The 17,870-nt window shown below is 36.9% G+C and overlaps 2 protein-coding genes across 5 annotated transcripts in view; one reads left to right on the top strand and one right to left on the bottom strand.

The window, feature by feature from the left end:
- The first annotated feature begins 2,346 nt into the window (after positions 1 to 2,346).
- Positions 2,347 to 7,792, top strand: GNG10 (G protein subunit gamma 10). 4 transcript variants are annotated; one of them, XM_081281623.1, is made up of 4 exons: positions 2,361 to 2,968; positions 5,375 to 5,506; positions 6,191 to 6,347; positions 6,827 to 7,792. In XM_081281623.1, exons 1-2 carry the CDS (start codon positions 2,888 to 2,890, stop codon positions 5,498 to 5,500), a joined length of 207 nt encoding a protein of 68 aa, XP_081137749.1. In that variant the 5' UTR covers positions 2,361 to 2,887; the 3' UTR covers positions 5,501 to 5,506; positions 6,191 to 6,347; positions 6,827 to 7,792. The 4 variants fall into 4 exon arrangements, with proteins under 4 accessions (XP_081137748.1, XP_081137751.1, XP_081137750.1 ...); XM_081281625.1 differs by lacking the exon at positions 6,191 to 6,347 and having other exon boundaries at positions 2,348 to 2,968; positions 6,832 to 7,791; XM_081281624.1 differs by lacking the exon at positions 6,191 to 6,347 and having other exon boundaries at positions 2,350 to 2,968; positions 6,827 to 7,791.
- Positions 7,793 to 12,444: 4,652 nt separating this feature from the next.
- SHOC1 (shortage in chiasmata 1) overlaps positions 12,445 to 17,870 on the bottom strand; it is a gene marked incomplete at both ends in the record, with an annotated part of 62,944 nt that continues 57,518 nt past the window's right edge. Inside the window, 5 exons of the mRNA XM_081280181.1 lie at positions 12,445 to 12,545; positions 13,655 to 14,618; positions 15,268 to 15,417; positions 15,620 to 15,751; positions 16,812 to 16,905. Coding sequence (XP_081136307.1) covers positions 12,445 to 12,545; positions 13,655 to 14,618; positions 15,268 to 15,417; positions 15,620 to 15,751; positions 16,812 to 16,905 — 1,441 coding nt within the window. The remainder of the gene's footprint in view (positions 12,546 to 13,654; positions 14,619 to 15,267; positions 15,418 to 15,619; positions 15,752 to 16,811; positions 16,906 to 17,870) is intronic.

Here is a 17,870-nt window from a genome sequence, read left to right as displayed (position 1 = left end):
TAAACCAAACTGCACATTATTGGCATCAGTTCTGGCCTACTCCACTTCAGAACCCTTGTCCCCCTTTCCTTTGCATTTCATAACCACCTGGATGGAGTCTTTTGATATGTCTCTCCACCTTCCCACCCTCGAAGCCCTAGCCAGGGCTGTTCTTCCCACCGAAAAGACAGAACTTGTCTTTTTGATTGTTTTTAAGTTTCCCATGACTCTCATTCTTAGCAGCTTTGTGAGGAGCCTTTCATTCCTCCAGTCTATATCTTTGTGCTGAGTTCTTTGCCAATGCCATGTTTTTAAAATACATTCTATTCTGTCCCATTCATCAGTCTAGTAATGCTTCCATCTCTACTGGAATGTTTTTTTGAGGCAAAGAAATTTGCCAAGGAGAAGGCTTTCAAATGTGCAAATATGCTCCTGTTACTAGGTAGTATCACTCCTAATTTTATCACTCCAAAGATCATGGATAAAATTGGAAAACAAAACAAGAGCAACAATAGACCATGAATACATAGCTCACAAAATGTATAAAAGAAGTGTTCAGTCTTAATAGTGAAGGTATTTTAAAAGTTCTGATGTATTTTTTTCACCTATTAGAATGGTTAAGAATTACAGTGTGGAGTTATTCAATACGATGGCACAGAAATAGGCAGTCTCATCATCTTCTAGTGGGAAAATTAGTTGTTATCACCTTCAAGAAGATAAAGTAGCAAAGTTTTAAGTATTTTCTTTGACCCATTAGTTCTTCCAGGAGTGCATCCTAAGGAAATATCTGAACAGAGATATATGTTTATGGTGATGGTGTTAAATAATAGGGCAGTAATAAACTGTTATCCAATTGTACAATGGAATATCATGCAGTCATTAAAAGTAGCTGTAGTTTTTTTCTTCTCTCTATCCTTTCCCCTCTTCTGACATCAACAACCTGATTTTCCTTTGGGAAACCCCGCTTCCCCCATCTTGGTCCATGTGTTTGAATTCCTAAGAGAAACACCCTGTGATGAAAATTTCCACATTGAAAGTTTATTGGAGAGTGCCTTAAAACCAACACTTGGCAGAGGGTTCAGAAAGTGAGGATTGGGCAGAAGGAGGAGTTGGCCTGTGCTTCATGAAGACTTGAGATGATCCCTTTAGGTGCTCCAGAGCTGGGATGATCTATCAGTGTAACTTGAGGCCAATGGTTGTGCTAGATATCCTATAGCAGATGGCAAATTGAGATTCTTGCCTGAGCCCCTGTGCACACCTGCAAAGGCTTCCACAGGATTCTCACCTAGGAGTGGATCTTGGAGTTGCAGGGAAATCACATCTTCTACTCTAGACTGTAGTGCCCTGGTTGGTTTCAAAAGAGCTTATTGATGACATATATTTATACACATATATATGTATGCATCACACATAAGTATATGTGTATACATATATATTTATAGTTATGTTTTTCTTTCCTATATAAAAATGCATATATATATGTGTGTGTGTGTGTGTGTGTGTGTGTGTGTGTGTGTATGTATATATAGATATCTTCCTTCCATCAACCAATGGAAGAGGGTTAACACTGGAAGGGTTGTGACCTTGGCCTAGGTGTTCTCTGGCCTACATGTTTTCTGCAGTTCACAGATCAGAATCATCTACTGCCACCACTTCCAGCCTCTGGAGGAATGAGTGCCTCAGTCCTGAAACAGGAACTGGGGTGGTGTACCTTGGCCCACTACAGGTAAGGCTAACTCAGATATTCATCCTGCTCTTGGCCCAGGCAGCAAATCTGACCATTCCAACAAATCCCTCCCTTGAAGTAGTAACTGGTTCAGGGTTTGAGCCCATCACTCACTACCAGCCAGTGAGATCCACTGTGAGGACTTTTGCTGAAACCAGTAGGAAGAGGTATATTTGCTACTGCGCTTCTTAGGCTTGGCTAATAAAAGCATGAAGCTTGCCTTCACAGCACTGAGAGCCTATCTACCACTGAAGAAAATAAAGCCAAGGCTCAGAGAAAGCAAAGCCAAGAGATGGAGAAGAGTCTGAAGCTATTGTTTAGGTAATTAAATCCACCAGTTTAAAGTCCATGGACTTTTCAATTATAGAAGCCAAAATATTACATTTTGCATTACTCAATTTGTGGGTTCTGACAAATGTAATTAATGGTATACAAGAATAATGATATTCATAATACATTAGGTGAAAAAAAACCTCCAAATTTACATATAGTAATGATCCCAGTCTTAGAACGTGCACATTAAAGAAAATGCAGGAAAACAGAAACTGGTCATAAGTAAATGGCGAGGGAAGCTAATCTAACTTTATTCAATATGTTTCACGAAGACAGCGGGGGCTGAGATAGTTTTACCCTACTTCCTTGACCCTTAGACCGACTGGTAGGTTTTCCATGAGGCAGGAACAGGTTTATAGGTTAGCCTGTTACTATTTCATGAAATCCTGCAAATTGTCCACTTCCCTCGGGAGAGTCTTCTCATGGCCCCTTATTTCTCCAATTCATTTCACACCTTGGCTGCAGACGCGGGGAATCCGCTCACCAGGAACATTTGCCCCTTGAGGAGTGCACACCTCACTCGACTCTCGCTCCCTCTAGGAGCCCTAGCTTCGCTGCGGAGATGGGCGCTGCTCTGCGCGCCCTGCCACGGGCCTCCGGTCCCAGCCCAGGTACCAGGCACAGACGAGACGCAGGTGCCACGTAGGTTTTCATTGCAGGAGGGGTTCAGAGCACCGCCAGCCAGCCAGCACCGCTAACTGCTCGCCTGCAGCTGCGGGACCCCGAGCTGTCGAATCCGGGCGGCGGGGCTGGCGCAGCTGCTTCCCCGCCCCGGGGCGGCGCCTGACTGGGGCCGGCGGCTCAGCCCAGCCTGGCTCAGTCGCCCTCGGAGCCATCGCTGCCGCCGCCATGTCTTCCGGGGCCAGCGTGAGCGCCCTGCAGCGCCTGGTGGAGCAGCTCAAGCTGGAGGCCAGCGTGGAGAGGATCAAGGTGCGGCCCGCCCAGAGGCGCGCACCCCTCGGCGCCCTGAGACCCGGGCTCCAGTCTCCACCCGAGGGGCGTGAGAGGGGGCGGACTGAGGCCGCGGCGGAAATGGCTGCTGACCCGGACCCAGGCGCGAGCAGGGCGGGCGCTGGGGGCGGCGGAGGGCTCGGGAGACGCGGGGCTGCGGGCCGGGAGTGCGCGCAGGGCCCTGCAGGACCCAGCGACCTGGGGAAGAGGCCGGGTCCGTGGCGGCCCCGCGACACGGGCTTGGCCCCGCGGGCGTGGCACGGCTCTGGGGTTCCCCGTGGGCGCTTCCAATCTGGAAGGCTAGCCCTGGTCCGTGCAGCGTGGAGAGCGACTTGGCGGGGACCCACGATGCGGGCGACACGTTGGCGGCCTGGACTCGGCTGGGGAAGGAAGATGGAGTCTGGCGATGGGGAGGCGCGGAATGGATAGGACCTAGTGATGCTTGGATAGGATGAGAGCGAGAGGGAGGAGAAAGGGTCTCAGGTTTCTGATGCGGTGACGGGATGGATGGATGGATGGAGCTGCCGTAGCTGAGGTGGAGAGGAGGGGGAAGGAGTTTGGAAGAAACGAGTTCCGTTTTGGATAAGCGGACTTTGCGGGGATATCCAAGAGGTGTTCAGCTGTGGACTGAAGCTCAGAGCGCAAGGCTGAAAGAGGTCATTAAAATGTGTAGGAGTGAGAAGAGCACTTTGCATGAAGAGCAGTGACCAGGGCGTGCGACCAAGGTCCAAACAGACAATTGAGGAAGAAGAGAAAGCAAGAAAGGGATTTTCAAACATGTGGCACTAGTTACTTGTGCAATGTTTCATTGGCTAAGAAGCGTTGTGTGTTTGGCAACCTTCTTCGTTAGACCTATGGATGTGTTTGAACCAGCACTATTTTGATAGACTCAGTTCCCTGCACCTGGACATGGGCTATTCCAGGGAATAGAGTGATTGTAGTGGGGATGATAATAAACATTAGTATATAAAAAGATTTCAGATAATAACTCTACTTGAAAATAAATCTGAGCTTGGTCCAACCATATGGTTCCACTTATCTTGGCTGGACTCTCTCATGTATCTGCAATCAGATGGAGACTTGGCCGCTGTCTGCATGAACTTGGGTGATTCACTTGTCCTGAGGTGGGCCGGTGGGGCCACCTGGTGGTTCTCTTCCCCAAGTCTTCTAACAGGGCTAGCTAGGTTGGGCCCATTCAGGATGATGGTGGTCTCAGGGGCTTCAACTGTGGCAAAAGTGGTAGCTGCAAATATTCTTAAGGAGTTGATTTGGAACTTGCCAATTATTTCTGTTACATGCTGTTGGTCAAAGCAAGTCATAAGCCCAGCCCAGATTTAAGGGTAAGTAGATTCTTCCTGATTGTGGAAGGAGCTGTAAATTATTGTGAGCATGTTTGCTGTTTGCTACAAATGTATTACTAATTGTTTGCACTTCTCTAAGTGCTTTACTTAACCATCACATCAACCTAAGGGAAGTGGGTTACTCTTGCTAAATATATTTCACAAATGAGAAGATTGGTACTGAGAAATTAAGTAACTTACCCAAGATCACATGTGTAGTGATACAGCTGAATTTGAGCCCAGACGTCTCGTTCTAGAGATTGAATTCTTAACCAATAACATATATTTCCCCTAAAAGTCTGGTGGACAATTGAGGAGGAAGCAAGAGAAAGCAAGAAAGGGATTTTCAAACATGTGGCATTAGTACTTGTGCAATGTTTTGTTGGTTAAGAACGTCTGTTGTGTGTTTGGCAACCTTCTTCATTAGACCTATGGATATGTTTGAACCAGCACTATTTTGATAGCCTCAGTAGAGACTCACTTTTCTGGAGTAGACTGGGTAAGAGTCCAGCTTTGCAAACATTAAAATAATTTGAATATATCATATATATGCTTTACATAATGAAAATTCATACAAGGAACACTAGAGCTATTTCTTTGCCAATTCAGTCTCTGTTAAGAATAGAATTAGGGGCTGGAGTTGTGGCTCAGTGGTAGAGTGCTCGCCTAGCATGCACGAGGCACTGGGTTCGATCCCCAGCACCACATAAATGTAAAATAAAGATATTGTGTCCACCTAAAACAAAAATAAATAAATATTTTTTTAAAAAAGAATAGAATTAGATTTCTAAATGAACCTTCAGCTACAGCTTTTTCTTACCTTTGCTGGATAAGCAACTAAGTAAAAAATATCCTAAATTAAAGTTTATAGAAATTACGACCTTTCCTCTTTGGAATTGGGTTATTGGAATCAGCGAAAAAGACACTTGGAGATTGCAAAAAGCTTGACCTTTATCAGCTTTGGTGATCATATTCAGGATATCAGATGACATTGGACTGCGTCTGGCTGCGAGCAGTGCATCATGTTGCTGTGCCTTGGTTTCAGGTCTCTCAGGCTGCAGCAGAGCTTCAGCAGTACTGCATGCAGAATGCCTGTAAGGATGCTCTGCTGGTTGGAGTTCCAGCCGGAAGCAACCCCTTCCGAGAGCCCAGATCCTGCATTTTACTCTGAAGACTTGTAAGTAATGATACACCATGCCATCTTGGGGCTACGACATTATCACAAGGCTTCCCAAAGGATTTGGGCAACTGGGGTTTGAATATCTACTATTCTTGGGGGAATTAACATAAAAGACCAGGAGAATGTTCAACTTTCCATGAAGAGTGACTCTAGTTTGTAGACTAGAGTGACTCTGCCTGTAGACTCTATCTAATTAAGACAAACTCAGTTCTCTCTTTGGCACTAACTCATGAGATGCCAGTATTCTTATATAATTAAGTTCTTTAAATGAGTTGACTAGTAGTGATTTCTTGACCTTAATCCCCACCCTCTGTCCTTACATCATCCCCAGAGTTGTGATTGCTACTTTATAGACTTTCAATTCTTGGAACTAAGGACTCCTCAGATGGAGAGACTTGTTCCTACCATGAGCTATGATCTCTTTCCTGAAAACTCTCATATCTTTGTGTTTTAATGGAAGGAAGAAATATAGTTACTGGGGTAAAGTGTGAATAGGGTTAAGAGAGCTTTAAAAATCAAGAGTGAAATGAAAACATCTCTCTGGTAGCATATTAGAAATTTCATGAGTTTGAATTCTTTGTATTGAGGTCTTATTCACATTTTCATTATTATTATTTTCTTTTAAATATGTTTTAGATGTTAATGGATTTTTTACTTTATTTATTTATATGTGGTGCTAAGGATCGAACCCAGGGCCTCACACATGCCAGGCAAGCACTCTACCACTGAACCGCGACTCCAGCTCCTTCATTATTATTTTTTAAGAGGAAAAGGACCTAGATTTAGTCTTTTTGGGCTAACATATTTCAAATGATATGTTCTACATGATGTTTATACTGTAAGTAATGATATTAAGTTCTTTTTTGTAAATTTGTAAAAGGAATTGTTCACATGTAAAAGAAGGAAGTAGGGGCTGGGGTGGTAGAGCACTTGCCTAGCATATGTGAGGCACTAGGTTTGATCCTCAGCAACACATATAAATAAAATAAATAAATAAAGTTATTGTGTCCATCTATAACTGAAAAAATATACATATATATAAAAGAAGGAAGTAATTCTATTATCAGGTATTCTTGTACCTCTTAATGGAAAATATACATATTCAGGATATTAAAATAGTTGTCTTGTGTTAGCATAGTAGTTTTCTTTTGACAAAGTACTTGTATAGCTATTATTCATCCAGTGATGTGGTTAGGATGTTGATTGTGTTTACCTGTTACTTTCTACTTTGTGAATACTAAATTGCCCTATGAAATGATGAATAGTTATAAATAAACCTTACTAAAGTGAAAACCAATTAAACTCTTTTTCTAATAGGGAAGAAGTTTGTTGAGAAATGCCTTCGAGCACAAAGTAATGAATGACTGACTCCAAGTCTCAAGAAAACACTTTTCTTTAGCCAAATGACTGAGATATTTCAGACCTTTCCAGTGTCCTGATCTTACAGCCAAAATTCTACAGAAATTAATGATTTTCTACTCAAATAAGGAAACTGAGTGAAGAAATAGAATTGTTTTAAGTAATAATGGCTTGGTTCTTCTGAAGAAGTGCTTTGTATTAAGATAAAAACCTTACCACCAAATATACCAAAATACACCTCTTTAATAAGTGAGTTACTGGTGTTGCTATACCTAAAATATCATGTATGTTTTATTAACTGGATGTTTACATTTTAGGAAGGAAAACACTTTTGTTTATTAAAAAAAATGGAGTATTTGTAATTTGTTGTTCCTAAGATTTTTATACTATAATAAAATTTGTTCTATCATAAATTTACAATTACTAAATGAAGACAAGAAAGTATAAAATTGTGGGGGAAGAATAGACTTTACTAATCAAATGATGCCTTGATTTTTTCTAAATAAGATTGTTTTATTTAACACAAGAGGTGTTGTTTAGAAAGATTCATGTTATGATATATATTAGGTTGTCCCATTTTATGTATGAAGCAGATTTTATCTCTTTTTAAGTTCCTTTACTTTATAGTTGTGGTTGCACTTTTAAAAAGATACTACATTATTTCATGCCTTTAAAAAAATGTTTAAAGTAGGACCTACGTACAGAACATTGCAAAAGATTGAAAACAAAGTAATGTGAAAATATTATGACCTAAAAGAATTCTTCATGTCACAAGGGTTTGACTTTGATGATGTGCCTTTGATTTAATTTGGGATACTTTTAGAAGGATACTTAGTGTTTGTAATAATCTTTGAAGATCTTGGAAATAAATTCTGTTTAATTCATCATTTTCTATGACAGCAACATTTGTGTCTGATATTTTTCTTTTAGTCATGGATTTCTATCTGCTTGTGAGAATAGTGCTTTAAGTGGGAGGTAAAAATTTTGTAAGTCCTGTAGAATTTTATAAACATTCTAAAAAGTGTATATGTATATATAAAAAAAATCTTTTTTTTTAACCAGCATTACTCTTTTAAAAATTTCTTATTTGTTTTAATTAGTTATACATGACTGTAGAATGCACTTATATACTTTGATATATCACACATAGATGGGGTATTATTTCTTATTTTTCTGAGTATACATATTGTAGAATCATATTGGTCATACAGTCACATATATGCATAAAGTAATAATGTCTGCTTCATTCTACTATCATTCTTTTTTTTTTTTTTTAGAGAGAGAGAGAGTGAAAGAGAATTTTAATATTTATTTTTTAGTTTTCTCTGCGGACACAACATCTTTGTTTTTGTATACGGTGTTGAGGATCGAACCCGGGCAACACGCATGCCAGGCGGGCACGCTATGGCTTGAGCCACATCCCCAGCCCTCATTCTACTATCATTCTTATCCCCACATCCCCTGCCTTCCCCTCCTTTCACTTCCCTCTACCTAATCTAAGGTAATGCTATTCTTTTTTTTTTTTTGCAATACAATACTTAATATACATATATACCACAATTTTTATATCTCTGTTTGTATATAAAGTATGTTGACACCAATTCGTGTCTTCATACATGTACTTTGGATAATGATGTCTATCATATTCCACCATCCTTGCTAATCCCCTGCCCCCTCCTTTTCCCTCCCACCCCTCTGCCTTATCTAGAATTCATCTATTTCTCTCATGCTCCCCCTCCCTACCCCACTATGAGTCAGCCTCCTTATATCAGAGAAAATATTAGGTATTTGTTTTTTTGGGGATTGGCTGACTTCACTTAGCATTATCTTCTCCAATGCCATCCATTTTCCTGCAAATGCTATGGTTTTGTTCTTTTCTAAATATATTCTTTAATTACAGATTTTTAAAAATTTCTTTTTCATTTGTTCTAATTAGTTATACATGACAGAATGCAGTTTGACACCTCATATATAAAAGGAGTATAACTTCTCATTCTTCTGGTTGTACATGATATAGAGTTAGAAAAATAATTACTAACAACATTTGCTCTTTGAATTAGCTATGTATAAAACCAATAAATAAATAAGTGGAAATATCTTTGGGAATAGGTAGTGTTGTTACAGTAGTGAAAGTAGAAGCCATTAGATGGGATCTCCCTTAACTTTTAGCCACTAAACTTCCAGATCTGAGTGACCTGAATCCCTTCCATTGCATCATAATTCAGATATCCCTTGGTTCTCTCTCCCCTAGTTTTTCTCTAGATCTTTAAAATTTAATACTATTAATTTCCCTTTCTCTCCTTCATCTTTAACTATTTCATCCCTCCTATCATCATTTAAACATGTTCTACTCTCTGTCTTTAGAGAATAGAAAAATCTCCATCAAAATAAAATTCTCTCTTTGATTCTGCTTTCCCCTTCAGCAAAAACTTGATGCTATATACATCTCACTTATGGATATAGATGAAAATGTCCTAAATATAAATTAATCAAATTAGTAATTTATCAAAAAATATAGCACCTGACAAGGCTAGTTATATAGGGAAATCTATCAATGTAATTCATTTCATGAACAGTATAAAGAAGGGAATTCATGCTAGAAAGTTTTTTGATAAAATTCAGTATTTGTTCTGAGTAAAACTAAGTTGATTAGAGAAATAGGAGTAAAAAGAAATTACTTAAAGATGATAAAGATAGTTTATCAAAATCAACAACAAAAATATTGCATGGGGAAATGTAGCATTCAGCCCAATAGCAACAAGACAAGAAGGTCTTTAATCACCACTATTTATTATCATTGCTTTGGAAATCTTACTATGGTAAGATGAAAAGATGGAATGGTGTAAACATTTCAGGAAACTCAAGAAAATGAAAGAAATACTTAAATTTTTAATAGAATTTGGTACATTGGCTGAGTACAAAATACATACAAAAGTAAGTTTTTAACTGGCAATAGCTAGTTAAAAATGAAAATGGAAACTAAATCCCATTTTTACTTCATGATAAGACTATAAAAATACTTGTAATAAATGTAGCAACAGTACAAGAGTTGGGGGAAAAAATAGTGTCCAGAATGGAATGTACCTATAGTCCTAGCTACTGAGGAGTCTGGCAGGAGATTGCCTGAGCCCAGGAGTTCAAGGCCAGCCTGGGCAACTTAAAACAAAACAAAACAAAAAACCAAACCAAAAAATGTAATACAGAAAAAAGAAAAACTGATAGGAAAAAAAAATTAGAAGCAATCAGAAGAGAATGTCCATATTCCCTCACCACATCTGCCCGTTTCCCTCTCTCTCTCCTCCTCCATTAACTTCCAAATCCCACTGCTAGATTTTTTTCCATCAGCATACAAACATGGTGAGGGACCTCGATCTTAAGAATACACTCTTGACTTCTTTCTCTAACTAAATACCTAGGCAGCAAAAATTCCAGAAAGAGTTGTATAAACTCTTCACCTCTTTTTTCCTATCTTTATTTTCTTGAATCCCCTTTTCTTGAATTCTAATCAGGCTTTTGCTCCACCCTTCCTTCATACATTGCTTGCTCTTACTAAAAATCATCAATGATCTTAATTTATCTTTGGTAAATCCAGTGGTTAATTCTCTTTTCTCCTCTCATTTGATCTGTCAGTAGCAATTGACACAATCCATGGTTCCATCTGGAAACATCTTCATTTGGCTTCCATGACATCATAATCTCCTGAATTTTCCTCCTCCTTCACTGGTTGCTCCTTCTCAATCTTCCTTCATTTTCCCTCCATTTTTCTCAAATATCATCACAGGTCTTTGTCCTTGAACTTTTTCTATTTTTAAAAATTTAAAAATAGAATTTGCTGCCTTGGTAATGTAGTTCAGTTTTGTAGTTTTCAATACTACCTATACCTGATATCTCTCAAATTTGTACTTCCCACATTTACATATCCTATTGAACTTGAGACTTTTATAATTCAAATGCCTTCCACTTGGAAGTCTAGTAAGTATTTCAAATTTAATTTGCCCCCAATTCAGCTCCTGATCTTCTCTCTAAATTATACTCTCATAGTGTCCCCAATATCTGTAAATGACAGTATCATTCTAGCTTCTCAGGCCAAAAACCTTGGTGTTATTCCTGAGTCCTCTCTCTTATGTCATATATCTAAACTAGCAGCTGTACCTGCAGAATATACCCACCTGTATACAGAATGACAGACTTTGTATTTATTCTCATCCTAACACCCACTGTTAAACGTTTGATGTATCTCTTCATATATTTTTTGGTGCCCAAACTGAAGTCAACATAAAAGGCCATTCGTGAAAGAATGCTTAAATATATTGTGGCATGATATATAAAGCAGTTGCTAAGAAGGATATACATATAGTCAGAGCTGCCTGAATATGAAATATACATTCCAAAAATTCAGCAAGTTATGTGAAATCACAAAAACCACAGGGCTTGTGGGAAAATGGAGCACTCACAAATTTCATCAGTGACAAAAAAGATAGGAATCCAGTCAAAATAATAGCTCGGTTTTATGTGTTAATGGTTAAGGAAAACATAATTGTAATAAATATGGCTCTTTGTCTTGGGAAAAAACTGATGTTGGTTTGTGGACCTGTGGGCCCCACTCTCCTCCTGGCTAGCATGCCTAACTCCTATGCCTACAACCCTCTCTGCTCAAGGAAAAGAACGAAATATGTGTGTGTGTGTGTGTGTGTGTGTGTGTGTGTGTGTGTGTAGAGAAACAGGAAGAGAGAAACAGTAAAGAACTGAGAGGAAAGGAGAGAGAGGTGAAGAAAGGGAGGGTGTGGGGCTGCCCAGCCAAGTTATAAATCTGTGTTATTGTGAGGTGGTAGAAAGAGGGTTATCTAGTCAAAGTTGAAGCACCAGATGTGGCACTGAGCTACTTTTGGTGTGGCTCAATGACCTTATAGAGTGTGTGATGTGAGCATTTTTGTATTCCTACCTAGCTCAGCTGGGTACAATATTTGAGTTCCCTAGTGTTTTTTGGTGAACAAAATCATGCATCAGAAAATTTGATATTTGTGTATACTCAAATTGTTCCCTAATGTATCTATCATTTTGGAACAAATTTGAATTTCTAAAGGTATCTTAAAAAAAAAAAATGGAGTTGTGCAACATTCTGCCTGATGATCTGCCTCACCTCCAGCCCTGAGGAATGCAGCTGGTTGTCTATGGACTAAGACCTCTGGGCCCCTAGATAAACTTTTCTTCCTCTAAAATTGTTCTTGTCAGGTGATTTAGTCACACCAGCAAAAAGCTTACTAAAACGTGAACTTCTCTTCTTGATCCAAAGACTGTGATAGGGACTTATTAAAAGGCCCATGATGGTTAAGTGAATCTGGAAGACATTTTGGCTCTATGGTAATTGTTATGCTAATTGATACATCAGAATATTTTACTTACAAAGATGCAAACTATAAGAAAGAATATATGTTATGAAAATTTAATACAGAAACACTGAGAACATCTAAAAATAAGTAAATTTTCTTTAATGTATAAGCAAATCTAACTAGTTTTGTTACAGAATTGTCAGAATTGTCACAGAATATGGGATATAACACTGTTCTTTCCCTCTTTCAAAAAAACTTCAGCCGGGTTTGCCCATCAATTCTTCCAGGGACTTTTTCATACATTAGACGTCGTTTTTTGAGTGGTGATGGTTGTGAGCACATTAAACCTGTTAAAAGAGGAAAATGAAAACCATTTTATTGCATGTAATAGTAAAGTGTAGCTATTTTTTTCCAGCAGCACAAGTGGATCCTGTCTGTCATCTATCCACACTGTTAACAATTTCCAAATGGGGATAAATAATAACAATTAAAAATTATATTTTAGGAGCTGGGGTTGTAGTTCAGTGGCAGAGCACTTGGTCTAGTTTATGTGAAGCACTAGGTTGGATCCTCAGCACCACATAAAAATAAATAAATAAAATAAAGGTATTATGTCCATCTATAAATTTTTTTAAATTACATTTTAATATACATACACCTACCTAATGGCTCAGTATCAAAAATTAGTATGCATATTCCTTGTGCAGATAGAACTCCCTGAATTTCAATGTCGTCTTCTCTGAAATTATACTATCTATGATCTCTAAGGTCTCTTGCTGGTTCCTAATTTATTTATTTATTTGTTTATTTGCAGTGCTGGGGATTGAACTCAGGGTCTTGTGCAATGCTAGGCAAGCACTCTACTATTAAGCTACATCCCCAGCCCTGGTTCTAATATTTTTAAGTAAAATCTAATCCAAAATGATTTTGGAAGGAGCTCAGGAAAGGTACTCTAATTCCTGAAGGTTTCCAGTATGTTCCCATGAATTAGAAAACTACTTATAAGTTTACCCTGATGGACTCTGAACCTTAAATAAAGATGTACCCTGGTCTCTGTGTACCTTGAGAGAATCTATCTGTATTATAATTAATGTGTAGTTCATTTAAAACAAGAATTTGACATACCTTCTTTGTATTTCTTTTCTTTTTTTTTTTAAATGTGTTTTTTTAGTTGTAGTTGGACACAATACCTTTATTTTATTTTTTTATTTTTTTATGTGGTGCTGAGGGATTGAACCCAGGGTCTCGCACATGCTAGGTGAGTGTTCTGCTGAGCCACAATCCCAGCTATGTATTTATTTTCTATGATCCAAAAGTTTTAATTTTTCTCTTTGACTCAAAAGTTACTAGAGAATTTCAATGTAGTAATTAAAATAAGAAAATTATTAAAATTTGGATATGGTTTTATTTTTTTAATTAAATAAGAGTGGTTTTATCAACTATTGGATAGTGTTACCTGCTAAAGTATCCTTGACTTCCACATAAGATGAAGATTCAAGTTGCCTTTTCTGTCCTAAAGATTTTCCAGCTCTTTGGTAGAAATAAAGGCTATTAAATTCTTTATTCACATTAGAATCAGAAGCACAGAATAAATCAAAACGGGAAACAGGTGGCGATTCTCTCCATAAAGTCTTTTTAGTCACAACATTTGAACTTTCACATGTGAAGCCTTCTAATTCATCTGATAGACATTTTTGCTGATTAGTGAATAAATTATCTTTGTGAGTATACCATTTGTCATGGGTAGTCTGCTCTGCTCCATATTTTAAGTTGAATGAGTGATTCTGTTTTTCGTATACATTTCTCTGTAAGTTCCAACGAGGAGACAGTTGAGAGCCCTCCAGTGAAAGGACTGGAGCAGATACTTCTTTATATGTGGTTTCTTTGACTTCACGTGCTCCCTTTTTCTGATAATTTATAAAATTAGGGGCAACTCGTCTCTGAGTATCAATTGGTGATATTGTAGTTTCACAATTTATTTGTGTTAGGCCCAAAGAAAAGACATCTGACTTGGAATATTTCTGGTTTGGAAAGGAGTAAAGAGCTGTTTTCTTTGATTCTATATTATCTGGACAAGGATTATTCTGCACTATGTTGGGGCTACAACTGGAGCCTTTCCAATAGTTAGTCTGATTGTAAGAAGTCACAGATGGCAAAATATCTGGCATTTCTCTTAGTTCCATAAGAGTAGAGTTATAATTTGAGGTGGTATTTGTGTCTTCTTGCACTCTCTCTCTTAAGTCTGCATGTGGGTAATATTCATTATATTCTTGAACTACAGAGTCTGAAGAGACCAAAGATGAACTCTGAGGAATAAAGGTACTAGTCTGATTACTCTCTTCCAGAGGTGATGAAATTTGAGGTGATTTTGTTGTGGAGGAAGAACTAATCTTGAATAAGGAAGTAATGCTACAAAAATGCTAAAAAATTTTAAAAAATAATCAATACAACGTAATATAAACATCAGCCTAGTAAACATAAATAACAATTCTAATCTCTATGTAGAGAAGGAAAAATATAATTATTATACTCATAGATACTTCATTGATCCTTGCTATCAGGAACATACATTAATTAGGCTTCATTAAAAGAAAACAAAATTTGCATTCATTTTCTAATCATTTAAAATTTTTTAATAGACTATTTTCTAGAGAAGTTTTAGGTTCACAGCAACAATAGAATTTTTAGTTACACAAGTTATACATGAATACTATTTTCTTGGTAAGACTTTTAAAATATTACCAATAAGGCTCAAGTTCTGTTTACTGCTATAATGAAAGATGTCATGATTTTTGGAAGAGGTAATATAAATATATAACTAATTGAATATTTGTGGACCTAATGCTATTTCAAAATGACATAATGTGATAAACTATTGAAGTATTATAAAAGTCTTATGTGATTGATAGCTAATGAAAATCTATATGAAAGTTAAATAAATTATTTCTTTGCTATGTGAAGTTCAAAACAAAGTCAGATACCTTAATTTTAAAACTCCTGTGGTAAAAATAGGTACTTATGTGGAAAGGAAATAAACTCATATAAGAATATGCATCTCAAATAACTAACCTTTAACACTTTTTCTGGAACTTCGGGTAGGAGGTCCTGAAGTTGACATGCAGTTGCTAATAATAACCAATGCAGTGAAGGCCCTTTATTTAACATAAGCTGAGCCACCAATGGGTTAATACATGGAAAATCAAGTAAGTACATTTCTTCCTAAGAAAGAATTTATGGCACAATTAGCCAGCAATCTTTTGAAAGTGACCCATTTTATTCTACTCACTCCAGCAGATTAAAATTTTGTCATTGAATGTACTACTGAATTTGAGACACCTGGGAAAAAAAGGTATCAAGAAGGAAATTCAGGTAACATGTATTTATATTTTGCTTTGCAAATGTGTAAGCCATAAAAATAAACCTTAGATGGTGAAACTTCAAGCCAGGATTTATCCAACCATTCACAAGGATCTTTCTTTGAGGTCATCAAATTGTGGTCAGCAATTTGTCGAATTATTAATGCAGTCTCTTCTACTCCTGGGGCAATTATAAGCTAGAAATATATTTTTAATGTGTTAGATTATAGGAAATACTAGGAATCAAAATGCATCATCCACAATAATTTGTAATTAAAAGAGAATTTTTCAAACAGTAGATTCTTAATTTTAATACCATTTTAGATATACTTTATTAATATATCTGTGCAGCCCAGGTCATTTAATTTGTGAGGGGGGCCAATTTTCTTTCCTTCCTTAAATATCATTTCCTGGTATTTTCTAATTTTTGGAATAAAATTGCTTTTTACTTCCATTTGGCATTTATTAATAAAGTCTTTAAAAACATGTTTAGTGTTATGTTTCATCTTTATTGCAAAAAGAGAAATTTGAATATCACTAGAAATATTAAATATTTTGCTTTTTTTAAAGTAAACCTAATAATTCTCAACTAAAAACAAGAATTTTAAACATAAAGGAGGAGGAAAGGAAAAGGGAAAATACAAGGGAATGATATTGACCAAATTACATTGTTATTTCATGTGCATGTGCAAATTTGTAATAACAAATTCCACCATTATATATAATTATAATGCACCAATAAAATATGGAAAAAGAATATATATAAGAAAGAATTTTTAAAATATAGTGCGGTATTTGTTAAAAACCAAAGTTAAAAATAAAGATACTTATAAATGGGGGCTGGGGTTGTAGCTCAGTGATGGAGCGTTTGTCTTGCAATTGTGAGGCTCTGGGTTCCATCCTCAGCACCACATAAAAATAAATAAAGGTATTGTGTCCATCAATGTATTATCCTATTCATACGTTATAAAGATATCCATTACACAACATATGGACATTTTTGATCAAGCAATATTGTTCTTCATATCATGCCAAGTTTTAAGAGAAATTTAAATAGCAATTAAGAAATGAAATATGATTTGATTTTAAGTTCACTAAACTGTTTTTAAAACGGAAGTTTAGGTGATAAACCTATTAATTGGAAGCTGTTTTTTTTTTTTACTTTTAAGCAGCTTTTAATTTGCCTATTTATAGTCACTTGAGTTCAAGTTTTGTTTATGAAAAATGCTTATGAACAAAAATATAGGAATATAATACCTTTACATCCAGTTCTTCAGATTTAAGCCCAGAGGAAACCAAAGCTGCATAAATCAGTGCTAGGTGATGAAGTGTCTTTTCTGTAAGATGGTACCTAAAGATAATTATATTACTATACTTCTACTCATTTGACATCTGATTGTGTTTTTCAAAAATTCTTTTCTTTCCACATTACATAGTTTTAATAGAATAACCTGGCTAGGCCATTACTACCAGACTTGTGGGGATGCTGAGGATGTGTGTTGGGAGGAGAAGTCTGGGGTGAAGGAAGAAATTTAACTCATCCATTTATTGGCTCAAGGATTTAAAAAATGGGCAAATGACTTGAATGGGCACTTCTCAAATGAAGAACTACAAATGGTCAGCAAATATATGAAAAAATGCCTAAAAAGTTTAGCCCTTAGGGAAATGCAAGTCAAAACCACATTGAGATTCCATCTCCCCCCACACCCCCAATTAGAATGGCTATTATTAAAAAGATAATTTAAAAATTTAAAAAATAATAACAAAGCAAGGATGTGGGAAAAAAAGGATACACTGTAAATTAGTACAGTCACTATGGAGAACAATATGGAGGTTCCTCAAAAAACTAAAAGTAGAACTACCATATGATCCAGCTATACCACTCTTGGGTATATATTTCTGAAGGAAATGAAGTCCACATACAAAAGAGATACCTGCATCCTGTGTTTATCATAATTTTATACACAATAGCTAAGTTATGGAACCAGGAGCCCCTCAAGAGATGTATGAATAAAGAAAATATGTTTTTATTCAGTCATAAAGAATTGAAATTCTCTCATCTGCAGGAAAATGGATGGAACTGGAGGACATCATGTTGAGCAAAAATAAGTCAGACATAGAAAGACAAGTATTGCATGTTTTTTCTCTACTACAGAAACTAAAAAAAAAAAGAAAAAGAAAAAAAACAAAGCAGAAGAGGAACTAGGGACTAAGAAGGGAGTTGGGGGAGGGGTCTATAAAAGAGGAAGACAAAAGGTAAAAGTGAGTGTGGCAGTGATCAATGCACAATATAAGCATGTCTGGAAACATCATAGA

This window comes from Spermophilus citellus, assembly GCF_964194105.1.
Source record: "Spermophilus citellus genome assembly, chromosome: 2".
In the NCBI taxonomy this organism is placed as follows: domain Eukaryota; kingdom Metazoa; phylum Chordata; class Mammalia; order Rodentia; family Sciuridae; genus Spermophilus; species Spermophilus citellus.
This window is presented reverse-complemented; position numbering and strand designations above follow the sequence as displayed.

What these genes read in the sequence shown, in the direction of transcription:
- GNG10 (XM_081281622.1), top strand. Translation starts at nt 2,888, where the DNA reads ATGTCTTCCGGGGCCAGCGTGAGCGCCCTGCAGCGCCTGGTGGAGCAG.